This window comes from Dendrobates tinctorius, unplaced genomic scaffold (assembly GCF_039654945.1).
Source record: "Dendrobates tinctorius isolate UK_male_01 unplaced genomic scaffold, ASM3965494v1 ptg000062l, whole genome shotgun sequence".
Classification (NCBI taxonomy): Eukaryota; Metazoa; Chordata; class Amphibia; order Anura; family Dendrobatidae; genus Dendrobates; species Dendrobates tinctorius.
Genome location: NW_027361730.1, coordinates 24,777,959 through 24,791,974, shown reverse-complemented (window position 1 = coordinate 24,791,974; position 14,016 = coordinate 24,777,959). Strand labels below are relative to the sequence as shown.

General features: G+C 49.3%; 1 protein-coding gene across 2 annotated transcripts in view; it reads left to right on the top strand.

Annotated features, from left to right (window-relative positions):
• Nucleotides 1-14,016, top strand: part of TLN2 (talin 2) — a 320,242-nt gene that overhangs the window by 171,831 nt on the left and 134,395 nt on the right. For both annotated transcript variants that reach the window (XM_073579419.1, XM_073579418.1), the window contains 3 exons: nucleotides 8,234-8,400; nucleotides 8,489-8,617; nucleotides 9,406-9,519. In XM_073579419.1, coding sequence (XP_073435520.1) covers nucleotides 8,234-8,400; nucleotides 8,489-8,617; nucleotides 9,406-9,519 — 410 coding nt within the window. The remainder of the gene's footprint in view (nucleotides 1-8,233; nucleotides 8,401-8,488; nucleotides 8,618-9,405; nucleotides 9,520-14,016) is intronic.

Sequence of the window (14,016 nt, the reverse complement as noted above, 5' to 3'; positions counted from 1 at the left end):
CGCGGGGGGACCTAGTGAATGAACTGCAGAGAGCTGGGACTAATGTAACAAGGCCTACCATAAGTAACACACTACGCCACCATCGACTCAGATCCTGCAGTGCCAGACGTGTCCCACTGCTTAAGCCTGTACATGTCCGGGCCCGTCTGAAGTTTGCTAGAGAGCAGTTTGATGATCCAGAGGAGTTTTGGGAGAATGTCCTATGGTCTGATGAAACCAAACTGGAACTGTTTGGTAGAAACACAACTTGTCGTGTTTGGAGGAAAAAGAATACTGAGTTGCATCCATCAAACACCATACCTACTGTAAAGCATGGTGGTGGAAACATCATGATTTGGGGCTGTTTCTCTGCAAAGGGGCCAGGACGACTGATCCGGGTACATGAAAGAATGAATGGGGCCATGTATCGTGAGATTTTGAGTGCAAACCTCCTTCCATCAGCAAGGGCATTGAAGATGAAACGTGGCTGGGTCTTTCAACATGACAATGATCCAAAGCACACCGCCAGGGCAACGAAGGAGTGGCTTCGTAAGAAGCATTTCAAAGTCCTGGAGTGGCCTAGCCAGTCTCCAGATCTCAACCCTATAGAAAACCTTTGGAGGGAGTTGAAAGTCCGTGTTGCCAAGCGAAAAGCCAAAAACATCACTGCTCTAGAGGAGATCTGCATGGAGGAATGGGCCAACATACCAACAACAGTGTGTGGCAACCTTGTGAAGACTTACAGAAAACGTTTGACCTCTGTCATTGCCAACAAAGGATATATCACAAAGTATTGAGATGAAATTTTGTTTCTGACCAAATACTTATTTTCCACCATAATATGCAAATAAAATGAAAAAAAAAAAACAGACAATGTGATTTTCTGGATTTTTTTTTTCTCAGTTTGTCCCCCATAGTTGAGGTCTACCTATGATGTAAATTACAGACGCCTCTCATCTTTTTAAGTGGTGGAACTTGCACTATTGCTGACTGACTAAATACTTTTTTGCCCCACTGTGTGTGTGTGTATATGTATGTATATATATATGTATGTATGTATATATATATATATATATATATATATATATATATATATATATATATATATATATATACATACATACATACATACATACATACATACATACATACATACATACATACATACACACATGGCGCAAGTCGGAAGCGGGTGTATGGAGCTCCACCCGCGATTGTTAACCTGTTAAATGCCACTGCCAATCTCTTGGCAGTGGCATTTAACTTGCGCCGATGAGTGCGAGTGTCCTTCCGCCTATCGGCCTGCCCGTGACGTGATTGCTGGCCGTCAATGGGCTGTCCTGACAGCCGAGGGTCAGCCAAAGACTCCTGTGACTATCATTACGGAGCTCCTTTGAATCCCTGCCTATGGCAGAGATTCAAAGGAGACTGTGATTTCTTGCTTTATGCATCAATGCTACTGCATCTAGCACAGGCTATTGGACTATCGCATCTTCAAGCCCTCTTAGGGGGCGAACAAAATCGGTGAAAAGAAAAAAAGTTTCAAAAAAATATGGAAAAAAAAAATCGCCTCTTTTTCTCCTTCGCCTCATTGGGGGACACATACTGTGGGTGTATGCTTCTGCAGCTAGGAGGCTAACACGAAGTGAAAAAAAGGTTAGCTCCTCCGCCGTATACACCCTCGCCCCTATTGCGGGCAGAAATCAGTTTTTTGCTTAGAGTCCATGGAGCCACACGTCTGTTTTTTTCCTCCAGACTTTTTTCTTTTTTTCCATGAAGATTAGACAGGGGCAACGGATCCTATTGAAAGGGTCCGATTTCCCAAAACCAACAATGGGCGAGCACGTGCGAGTGTCCCTCCACGTATCCTCTCCCGCGACGTGGGACACAATGCCGGACTTAGCCCTGACCACCCCTAGATATTGAAACCATGGGCTGTACAGTGGCACAAGACTAGTCCGTGTGGCCCCCACTGCTCCACCAATGCTTAGACTGCGGTGCTGCAAGGCGGCGGACGGTCCCTCTCCTCACCCCTTGAAGGGGTTAGATGGAGCTAGGGTGCCTGCACCGTCCTATTTTGTGAAGGCCCCCTCACATACCTGAGCTGGGAAGCTGAAGAGGATCGCCAGTGAGGGGAGGGCCTGGGAGGGCTCCTGCGACGAATATCCAGGGCTTGAGCCCGTAGCTGTCAGATGCCACCGGCCATTCCTGGCTGAGCATGACTGCAGAAGCGTGGTGCGATGAAGCCCGCGCCAGTAAGTAGCGCCATTTTTTTGCAGCGCCATGAAGTCGCGCCCCCCGTTCCCCCACCCCGTCGCGGGCAGGGGAGAAAATTGAGGCCGTGGCTTCAGCCAGAGCTAGGCCGCAACCGGAAATTCCACCTCAGGGCCGCACGTCACTTCCGGCGGCCTGCCCCCCAGGCTGGGTGGCGGTGAATAAATTTAGCCCCCGGCTTCGGAGTGCGGCTAGGCCGCAAACACGGAAGTACCGCCCCTGGAGCGGTTTATATGCCGGCGGTCCGCCCCACAGCTGGTGGCGCGCTATTTCGGTGGTGGAGGCGTCCAGAAACGTGGGGGGCACAGGACTGGGGTAACTGCTGCCCGAGAGGCCACGCTACAGGGAAACGAGGTGCTACCTCCTCCAACCCATCCCCAGCAGCGGACAGATACAGCATGTCCGAAAAGGCAAAGATGCACACTTTTTTTACGCTGCATGCATCTCTTGTCGGGCTGTGTTTCCTCGGGCGCAGAGCAAGCGGTTATGCAAAGCCTGCGAGTCCGAACGCGCCCAGGAGCCCTCCCCTGCGACCGCGACCAATGTGCCAAGCCCCCCGGAGTGGGCCCTATCACTGTCACAGTCCATGGCGTCGCTTACGAAGGCTATCAAGTCCCTTCAGGCCCCAGATAGGGGCAGGGACAGTGGCTCGCCGGCCTTAGAGGGTACCTCCACCTCACTAGAGCCTTCGGCCTGCAGGGGCCGCTCTCACTCTAGGCAGTCCCGGGGGAAGAGAATCCACGCTGTGTTGCCCAGTCCATCCGGTTCTTTGGCATCCATAAGTTCTGCTTCTCGCTCCCCATCACCAGTGGTTGATAGCGAGCACACCTCAGATTTCGACTCAAATGAGCCCCTTGACCTGGATGCTCCAGGGTCACGTGAGACAGTGGACAGTCTCATAGAAGCCGTCAATCAGACCTTGGGGATTGAGGATGTTTCCACCGCGGCTTCAGGCCATAAGGTGGCGTTTAAGCGAGTGAAGCAGCCGCATAGAATTTTTTCCTCTCACCCTGAGTTTGAGGACATAGTGCAGCGACACAGGGAACGACCAGACAGGTGTTTCTCGTGTCAAAAGACACTCGAAGTAAGGTATCCATTTGCCCCGGACATCCGTAAGAAATGGACGGAATCTCCGACGGTGTATCCACCGGAGTCGCGTCTAGCCACTAAAACCCTGTTATCCGTTCCTAGTGTTTCCTCTATTAAGGATCCCACGGATCGCCTCATAGAGAGCTTAGCTTGCTCAGTATATGAGGCGTCAGGATCAGCGCTCTCTCCCTCGTTCGCAGCAACTTGGGTAGCCAAGGCCATGATCTCATGGTCAGAATCATTAAACAAGGTCGCGCAGGAGCGAGAGCTACCTACCGAGATATCGGAGATCGCGAGTAAGATGGCGATGGCCGGAGACGATGTAATCAATGCGTCTTTGGATGCGGCCAATTGCTCGGCACTTGCTGCCGCTCACACAATTTCTGTCAGAAGAGCTCTATGGTTAAGGACATGGCGGGCCGATTCTGCTTCCAAGAAGTCCTTGACTTCCCTGCCTTATAAGTGCAGCCGTCTATTTGGGGAGAAGTTGGATAAACTTATCTCTGACTCCACAGGAAGAAAGAGCGGTTTTCTCCCTCAACAAAAGGTCAAACCGCCTTTTCGCCACCCCTTTTCAAGCACGTTTTCGGACCTTTCGCAACCTCGGGTGGACCACAACGGCCAATTCCGCTGCTTCAGGCCGCCCTAACCAGGATAGGGAGCGGCAGGTCTCGTATAGAACCAACCGATTGGGGAGAATGCGAACTCGGCAGCCCAGATCGAGGGGATCCAGATCCCAAAGATCGTCAGCTAAATGACTCGAGGCGTTTGCCAGACGACATCAGCAAGGTGGGCGGCCGTCTACTCTGGTTTCGCCACGTCTGGTTCAGTGTCGCACGCGACGCGTGGGTAAAGGAGTTGGTGGCATCAGGTTACAAAATAGAATTTGTCAGATGCCCTCCAAGACGGTTTTTTCTTTCTCGTCTTCCCAGGGTGGATACCCATGCAAGGGCTCTGTTAGGATCCATCGAATCGCTCCAGCACAACGGAGTCATTGTTCCCGTGCCAGAACACGAAAGAGCTCAGGGCTTCTATTCCAATCTGTTTGCGGTTCACAAAAAGGACGGGTTTGACGGACCTGAAGCTTCTGAACAAATTCATCAGGATCAGACATTTCCGGATGGAGTCTCCGTTCAGTCATATCGGCCATGGAGCAGGGAGAATACTTGGCCTCGATCGACATCCAGGACGCATATCTGCATATTCCCATTTTTCCTCCTCATCAGAGGTTTCTACGCTTCGCCATCAACGGTCGACATTTTCAGTTCGTAGCGCTACCCTTCGGGCTAGCTACGGCTCCCAGAGTGTTCACAAAGGTTGTCATGGCCATACTGCATTCTCGAGGCATAGTCGTCAATACGGGCATGCGAGGAAAATGTCAACATCACGCTAGATACTCTTGCCTGTTTAGGGTGGTTGGTCAATTCGAAGAAGTCATCCTTTGTGCCAGCTCAAAGGATCTCCTTCCTAGGAATGATCTTCGACACTTGCCGAGGGTTGGTAATTCTCCCTCAGGAAAAGGCGCTAGCTCTTCGGCAGGGAGTCCGGGCACTTTGCCGACCAGTCCCTCATTCCATCCATTTCGGGATAAGGATTCTAGGAAGAATGGTGGCGGCAATGGAAGCGATACCGTTCGCCCAGTTCCATCTTCACCCCCTGCAGCACGCCCTCTTGTCATCCTGGGACAAGAATCCTTTCACACTCGATCGGCGGTGCCAGCTGTCTTCTCAAGTCAGGCAGTCGCTCGAATGTTGGATAACCAGTTCCTCTCTGACCCAGGGGAAATACTTTCCCCAGACCATTGGTTGGTGATGACGACCGACGCCAGTCTCCTCGGCTGGAGAACGGTGTTTTGCCACCACACGACCCAGGGGCGGTGGTCCCCCGCAGGATGCCCACCTCCCGATCAACTTATTCGAGATGCGGGCAGTTTGGCTGGCTCTGCAACAGTTTCATCACTTTCTAGCAGGCCGCCCTGTCCGAATTCAATCGGACAATGCCACAGCGGTGGCTTACATAAATCAAGGGGGCACCCGCAGCAGAGCAACCATGCGCGAGGTGGGGCACGTTCTTCAGTGGGCCGAAGCAAACCACTCGGTGATCTCAGCAGTCCACATCCCGGGCGTGGAAAATTGGGCAGCAGACTTTCTCAGTCGGAAGGGTCTTGCGTCCGGAGAGTGGTCTCTACATTCCGAAGTCTTCCAGCAGATTTGTCAACTGTGGGGAACTCCGAATGTGGACCTGATGGCTTCCAGAGTGAATGCCAAGGTGCCCACATACGTCGCTCGGGCCAGGGACCCGCAGGCAATTGCTGTGGACGCGTTGGTTCTGCCATGGAATCAGTTTTGCCTCCCATATCTATTTCCCCCGCTGCCACTACTTCAGAGAGTCATCAAAAAGATCAAGACAGAAGGGGTTCTGGCCCCAAACTGGCCCCGTCGAGTGTGGTACGCAGATCTAATGCAGCTGCTCGCCGACATTCCTTGGCGACTGCCAGAGCGCCCAGATCTACTTTCTCAAGGGCCGATTTGCCACCCGAACTCAGGGGCCCTGTGTTGACGGCATGGTCATTGAATCTTGGATTCTAACCCAGGCAGGGTTTGGGAGCAAGGTGGTCGCTACAATGGTTAGCGCCCAGAAGCCGGTCTCAGCACGAATTTACCACCACACCTGGAAGGTGTTCTTCGCTTGGTGTCAAGGCCGCGGTGTTTCTCCGCTGAGATTCTCGATCCCCAACATCTTGGCCTTTCTCCAGTTGGGCCTAGACTCGGGTCTGGCCCCAAGTTCCCTCAGGAAACAAATATCGGCTTTATCCGTCCTGTTTCAGTGCAGAATTGCTACCAATTTGCAGGTTAAGACTTTCATCCAGGTAGTCTCCCACTTGGTACCTCCCTATAAGGCGCCTATGGATGATTGGGACCTTAACCTGGTCCTAAGTGTTCTGCAGGAAGCTCCATTTGAACCGCTTCAGGATATTTCTTTGAGGTGCCTTTCCTAGAAAGTGGCGTTCCTAGTGGCCATCACTTCTAAGAGGTGGGTTTCAGAGCTGGCGTCACTATCCTGCCGAGCTCCGTTGCTCACTTTCCATAAGGATAAGGTGGTGCTCAGACCAGCCCCTCCTTTTCTACCGAAAGTCGTGTCCTCATTTCATATTAATGAGGACGTTGTCTTGCCTTCATTTTGTCCAGCACCGGTGCACCGTGTGGAAAATGCTCTTCACACGTTAGACCTGGTAAGAGCCCTTCGGAGGTACGTGTCGCGGACGGCTCCCTTTCGTCAGACGGACACGCTGTTCGTGCTCCCCGAAGGGCGCAGGAAGGGACTCGCTGCCTCAAAATCGACCATAGCCAGATGGATTTGTTTGACAATTCAGGAGTCCTACTGCATTAGAGGCACGCCGATTCTAGCAGGGATCAGAGCGCACTCTACTAGGGCAGTGGGCGCGTCTTGGGCGCTTCGGCATCAGGCTTCGGTGGAACAGGTTTGCAAGGCAGCAACCTGGTCCAGCCTGCACACATTTGCCGAGCATTATAATATCCATACTCAGGCCTCGGCGGATGCGAGCCTGGGTAGAAGGATTCTCCAAGCAGCGGTGGCGCACCTTTAAACGAGGTGCATGCAGCTTGGATCGGTGAGTCAACCTCCCACCCAGGGACTGCTTTTGGACATCCCACAGTATGTGTCCCCCAATGAGGCGAAGGAAAAACGTGGATTTTTGTAATAAGTCACCGTAAAATCCTTATCTCTGAGACACTCATTGGGGGACACCGCACCCACCCTATTAGCCAAGTTAGCTCTTGTTTTGTTTAATTTAAATGCGCATTTATTTGTGATATAAAGGTGGTCCTTTTCCTGGACATGTTGTACTTGTATTAAGGCTGATTTTGTTGTCCTACTACTGCTTTGACACCAAACTGATTTCCGCCTGCAATAGGGGCGAGGGTGTATACGGCGGAGGAGGAGCTAACCTTTTTTTTCACTTAGTGTCAGCCTCCTAGCAGCAGAAGCATACACCCACAGTATGTGTCCCACAATGAGCGTCTCGGAGAAAAGGATTTTACGGTGGGTTATCACAAAAATCCATATTTCCCCGAGTGAAAATAAAGATTAAAAAAAATACAGATTTGGTATCGCTGTGTTCAGAAAAATCTGATCGGTTAACTTGATCGGTAAACACCATAAATGGAAAAAAAATGAAAGAACACCAAAATTACTTTTTTTGTGGTCTCCACAATTCCACAAAAGAATGATGGAACAAGTCATCAAAAAGTAACCTATATCCCAAAATGGTACTAATAAAAACGTTGTCTCACCCTGTAAAAAATAAGCCACCACAAGGCTTCATTGGAAGGAAAATTAAAATGTTTCGTTTCTCGGAAACAACTCCCAAACTTTTTTTCCGCAAACTTAGATTTTTTTTCACCACCAAAATAATAAAAAAAATTGCTCTTGCTGTAATCGTATTGATGGGGAGAATCATATTGCAAGGTCATTTTTACCACAAAATGTACACCATAAAAACGATTCCCAAAAAACAATGTCAGAATTTGTTTTTTTTTCTTCACAACTTCACCGCACTTGGAGTCCCCCCCCCCCCCCCCCCTGTTTTTGAATACACTAGGTGGTAAAATAAATGGTGTCATTCAAAAGCACAACTCGACCTGCAAAAAGCATCTATGTGGACAGAAAAATAAAAGCCATGGCTCTGGGAAGCAGGAGAAGAAAAACTGAACCGAAAAAATGGGCTGTGGCATGAAAGGGTTAATGGTGTGATTTCACTGATTTCATTAAGTAAAGTGCTGTTATTGAATGTAAATCCCAGGATCTTTTGCCTTTGCCATTGATTTTATGCGAGATCCAGTTTTACTGGAACCTACATATATATTTGTAGGAGAAATGGTGCGGCAAGCACGGGTGTTGGCGCAAGCGACATCGGATTTGGTCAACGCCATGAGATCTGATGCGGAGGCAGAGTTGGATATGGACAACTCCAAGAAACTGTTGGCTGCTGCCAAGCTTCTGGCTGATTCTACTGCCCGTATGGTGGAGGCTGCTAAGGTAGGTAGAGGAGGAGTGAGGCCTCATTATTGCCAGAGGTTGATGTATCTGTACTTACTTCTGTGTGACTAATACTTATTACATGCAGGGAGCCGCTGCCAATCCTGAAAACGAAGATCAGCAACAGCGGCTTAGGGAGGCAGCGGAGGGTCTGCGGGTGGCCACAAATGCTGCAGCTCAGAATGCCATCAAGAAGAAGATTGTTAACAGACTTGAGGTGAATGACTTTAGTCTCCTGCCAATAGAGGAAACTTTTTTTTTTTTTAATAGAATAGAAGACATTGCTTCACCCAGTGGAACAACAGTAGAATTCCAAGACTACTAAAGTGCAATATTTGCTCCCTGATCTCTAGTATCAAGAAGCCATGGTTTAGGATCAGTGATGGCGTGCACATTTCTATAATCTGAGAAATAGGATATTCATTCATTTCTACCTATTGTAGGTATTCAGATGATTAGGGCACACGTCGGGCAGTTCATGTGAGCCCACCAGCCATGACAAGGCGTGCATTTTTTAAAACATTTTGCTCCCTACAATGTTAGCTTTAATGATAATACATTTTAAAATGTGTTCTTCAGGCTGAGTGTTCATAGCATGTATTTCCTTGTAACCGTTTGTTTCCATTCCCATTGGGAATTGTTCTCCACCCAAATGTGTAATAAATGCGATGTGTCAGCAATCCCATAATCCAATATTGGAGCGAATGGACCATTTTATGTTATTAACATTCCATTCAAAGTATTAACCAGCGAACGTTTCCAAAAGCAATTGTCATTTTATAGTCACATTGTAAAGGCTTCCTCCTAAACGGGAACCTTCTCCCGCAGACTGAATGTGCCCCACACCATAGAAAATGAAATTAGGAACACATATTTTGATGACTGAGGAATATTCTTTTACCATTGGTATAACTTTTATACGATTCTCCATTTGATCGTTCATTCCTCACTGCTCTTTTGTTGTATTCATTGGTGTCTCATGTGTTTTCTGCTTTATTTTTGCAGGCCGCAGCAAAACAAGCGGCTGCAGCAGCCACCCAGACAATCGCAGCTTCTCAGAATGCGTCAGTCTCAAACAAGAACATGTCCGCTCATCAGCAACTGGTCCAGAGCTGCAAGGTAACTGGGAGATCAATGCATCAGTGCAGCAGTAAGGCCTCATTGCATGGATCTGTTTTAGAAAGTATAATGAAAGACTTGTCCGTGTTACTCTAATGCTGTCAAGTGCTATGACCTTCTGTGGGTACATAACGTTGGGGCAGATTTGTCAGGACTGTCTAACCGAAAAACTGTCCTTGTTGGCCAAAAGTTATCCATCACGTAGGATTTTCTATTCTTGCCCTCCATTTTGCATTCTTGTCTTAGTGATTGTACAGGATTTAACAAAACATCGCTTTTCTCCCTAGAATAGTGCCACACTTATCTGCAGGTTGTGAGTGGTATTGCAGCACAACCTATACACTTATACCTGTACACGAGGACATGTGTTGCACAGCATTGTGATTGTAGTGGGCATCAAATCTAATGATTTCCTATGGTGTTGCATTGTCACCTACAGTGACAGTCACACGTTTCCAAATGCGTTGCAATTTGTCGTTGGTTGTATGTGACTCACTTGCCATAAGCGTCAATGCAAGTTACATGCTGTTGGGAGTTGTCTGAGAGATATATATATATATATATATATATATATATATATATATATCTTGTGATAAAACACTCCGGGATCGCCTTTGCTGGGGTCAAAGGTCACATGCGTTCAGCATGAAACTCAGGCGCACAGCCGGGGTCCGGGTATAACTGACACTGGGTCAGGTTTATTAAAGGTGAAAGCAATGTATAAAGGAAAAAAAACCTAAAACAACTCCTTGCCTGTCCGGCACTAACTAAACAAGGTACAACCTATCTACCAACTGGCGGGCTTCTCCCGTCCAGCCAAACCACAGTTACAGTGGGCACTGCTTTCATTCACGTGTCTCTCTCACACAGACAGGCTCTCTGTGTCCCCAGGCTGAGACACTCACACAACCAACTGGCATCCTTTTATATCCGCCTCCCATTATTCATTAGTAACCAGGTGATATACTGACCAGACTAGGCCACATAGGAAAGGTATCTGGGCGAGATATACCTGCCCTCATCCACTATTCCCACATGATTCTCACATATCCCGCCCTCTGCTCAGACCACTCCGGTCGAGCAATGACACCCGCCAAACAGTGCACTCGGGACAGGGCTTCTGCATTCCCCATCTGTACCCCTGGGCGGTGCTCCACCGTAAAAGTGTAGGCCTGCAGGGAAAGGAACCACCGGGTCACTCGGCTATTCCGTTCCTTGTGCAAGTGCATCCACTTGAGAGGGGCATGGTCAGTGATCAGCCTGAACTTTCGGCCCACCAGGTAATATTTGAGGACCTCTAGAGCCCACTTAATGGCTAGGCACTCTTTTTCTACGACTGCATACTTTTGCTCATGTTTATTCAGCTTCCTGCTGAGATAGAGGACTGGGTGTTCCACTCCGTCCCTCACTTGTGACAGTACGGCCCCGATACCGGTATCCGAGGCATCCGTTTGTACCACAAACTTGCTGCAGAAGTCCGGAGTCACCAGTATGGGTTGAGAGCAAAGTGCCGGTTTTAGGCTATGGAAGGCTTCTTCAGCCGCTAAATTCCATTTAATCATGACAGAGTCTTTACCTTTGGTAAGATCCGTCAGGGGGGTAGCGATGGCTGCAAAATTGGGTATGAACCGGCGATAATAGCCGGCGATCCCCAGAAAGGCTTGCACCTGCTTCTTGTTGACAGGTTGTGGCCAGTCCTGAACCGCTTGAATCTTATCAACCTGGGGTTTAACAACACCCTTCCCAATTACATACCCCAAATACCGGGCTTCTTCTAGCCCGATGTGACATTTCTTGGGGTTCGCGGTTAGACCTGCCTCCCACAGGTCGTCAATCACAGCTTGTACTTTCTGGAGATGAGTGTCTCCCAGTCCAAGCTGTAAATGACAATGTCATCCAAATAGGCCGAAGCCTACTGCCTATGTGTCCTCAGGACTCGATCCATCAGTCTCTTGAAGGTCGCCGGTCCTCTGTGCAGTCCAAGCAGCATATACACATACTGAAATAAACCTTCCGGCGTAGCAAAGGCCGTCTTTTCTCTGGCAGCCTCCGCCAGAGGGATCTGCCAATTCCTCTTTGTTATATCTAGGGTCGTAATATACCGGGCTTTTCCTAACCGATCTATTAACTCGTCGACCTGGGGCATAGGGTAGGCATCAAATTTTGAGACCGCATTCAGTTTCCTGAAGTCATTGCCGAACCGGATGGTGCCGTCCGGTTTAGGAATTAACACAATCGGGCTGGACCAAGCACTGTGCGATTCCTCAATGACACCTAACTCTAACATTGCCTTCACTTCTTGGGAAACGGCTTCACGGCGCGCTTCCGGAATTCTGTAGGGTTTCACGTGAACTGTGACACCAGGTTCCGTTACGATGTCATGTTTCATTAGCGTAGTGTGCCCAGGTTTTTCTGAGAAAAACTTTTGGTTGTGAAGTAGAAACTGCCTGACCTCAGTCTTTTGCCGCTCCGAGAGAGTCTCTGCAACCCGTACCTCCGGTACGGTATGCGAGCAGACGGGATCGGCCAGCTCCGCTGACATGGCAGACCGATCTTTCCAGGGTTTTATCAGATTTACATGATAAACCTGATCAGGTTTCCGTTTACCTGCCTGGTATACTATGTAGTTTACTTCAACTCTTTCCTTAATCTCAAAGGGGCCCTGCCACTTTGCTACGAACTTACTGTCCACCGTGGCGACCAGGGTCAACACCCTATCTCCGGGTGCAAACGTACGGATCTTGGCGCCCCTATCATAGATTCTTTTTTGGGCTCCTTGAGCCTGCATCATGTGTTCTTTGACGATAGGCATAACAGCCGCATTACGGTCCTGCATTTGGGATACGTGATCTATCACCGGTTTAAACTGAGTGACCTGACACTCCCAGGATTCTTTGGCGACGTCTAACAGTCCGAGAGGACGTCGGGCATACAATAACTCGAAAGGCGAGAACCCCATGGAAGACTGGGGCACTTCCCTGATGGCAAAAAGCAAATACAGAAGTAAATAGTCCCAGTTTTTCCCATCCTTGTCTATCGCCTTTCTCAGCATCTGCTTCAGAGTTTTATTGAACCGTTCGACCAACCCGTCTGTTTGAGGGTGATACACGGATGTGCGTAACGGTTCGATTTGTAACAACCGTCAGAGCTCCTTCATTACCCTGGACATAAAGGGAGTCCCCTGGTCGGTGAGTATCTGTTTTGGTATACCGACCCGACTAAACACATGCACCAGTTCCTTGGCAATCGTCTTGGTGGCCGTGTTACGCAAAGGGATGGCCTCCGGGTAACGAGTGGCATAATCCAAGAGGACCAGGATATGTCGGTGTCCACGTGCAGACCGTGGAAGGGGCCCAACTAAATCCATCCCAATCCTCTCAAACGGGACTTCAATAATAGGTAGGGGTACCAAAGGGGTACAGAACCGGGGCTAGGCGCAGAGGCTTGGCAGTCAGGACAAGACTCACAATATACACGAATATCGTGATGCCTGCCTGGCCAAACAAAACAGTGTAATATCCTTTCGGTGGTTTTCTGGACTCCCAGGTGACCTCCCATCACATGTCCGTGGGCCAGGTCCAGTACCTGCCGCCGGTAGGGTTTTGGCACGACTAATAGTTGCACCGTGTCTTCCCCCTTTTTCTCTATCTGATATAGTAAATCATTCTCCAGGACCATGTAAGGATATGCCAGCCTAGAGCCAGGTTCTACAGGTACCCCATTTATCACTTTTACATTTGTCCTAGCCTGAGAAAGGGTAGGATCCTTTATTTGCTCGCTTTGGAAGTCATCTTTCTGAACTTCAAAATCCGGCAAACGGGAAGGTGGACGGCTGTCTGCCTCCTCCTCTTCCCTGGTCTCCTCCGTATCACCCGCCATGACTGAAAAAGGGAACTGCAGGTCATTTCCAGCAGACGCTTCCCCCGAGTCTTCCGGGGGGACCTCTTCCAGGGGTTCGAGACCCACACGCGCCCTGGGAGAAGAATCATGTACACTATTACCCGGGGGCATCAACTGATTCTCCCACAATTGCCAGAAGTGGGGAAAATCCCGGCCAAAGATAACATCATGCAATAACGCAGGGACGAGTCCCACTTTATGTTGCACAGACCCATAGGAAGTAGTAATGCATATGACCGCGGTGAGGTACGAACAGGTGTCTCCGTGCACACACGTTACAGAAAATTTGTCTGATGGTCCAGTCGGGGGTGACACCAGACTGGCCTTCACCAGAGTCACCACACTTCCCGAGTCTAACAATGCCACCACATTTTTGCCTTCAACAGTTAAATCACACAAGTGTTTTTCCACATCCTTTTGACCGGCATTCACACTCACTACCCGTGCAACCATAGACATGCGGTTTTTAGAGTCTGTGACGTCGCACTGCATGGGTTCAGTAGTGACCGGACAGTTCGCAGCAATGTGGCCCATCTCTTGGCAGCGGAAACACCTACCGGGCCCCTTCCTTAGACCATAGTTCGTTACTCTCGGCCT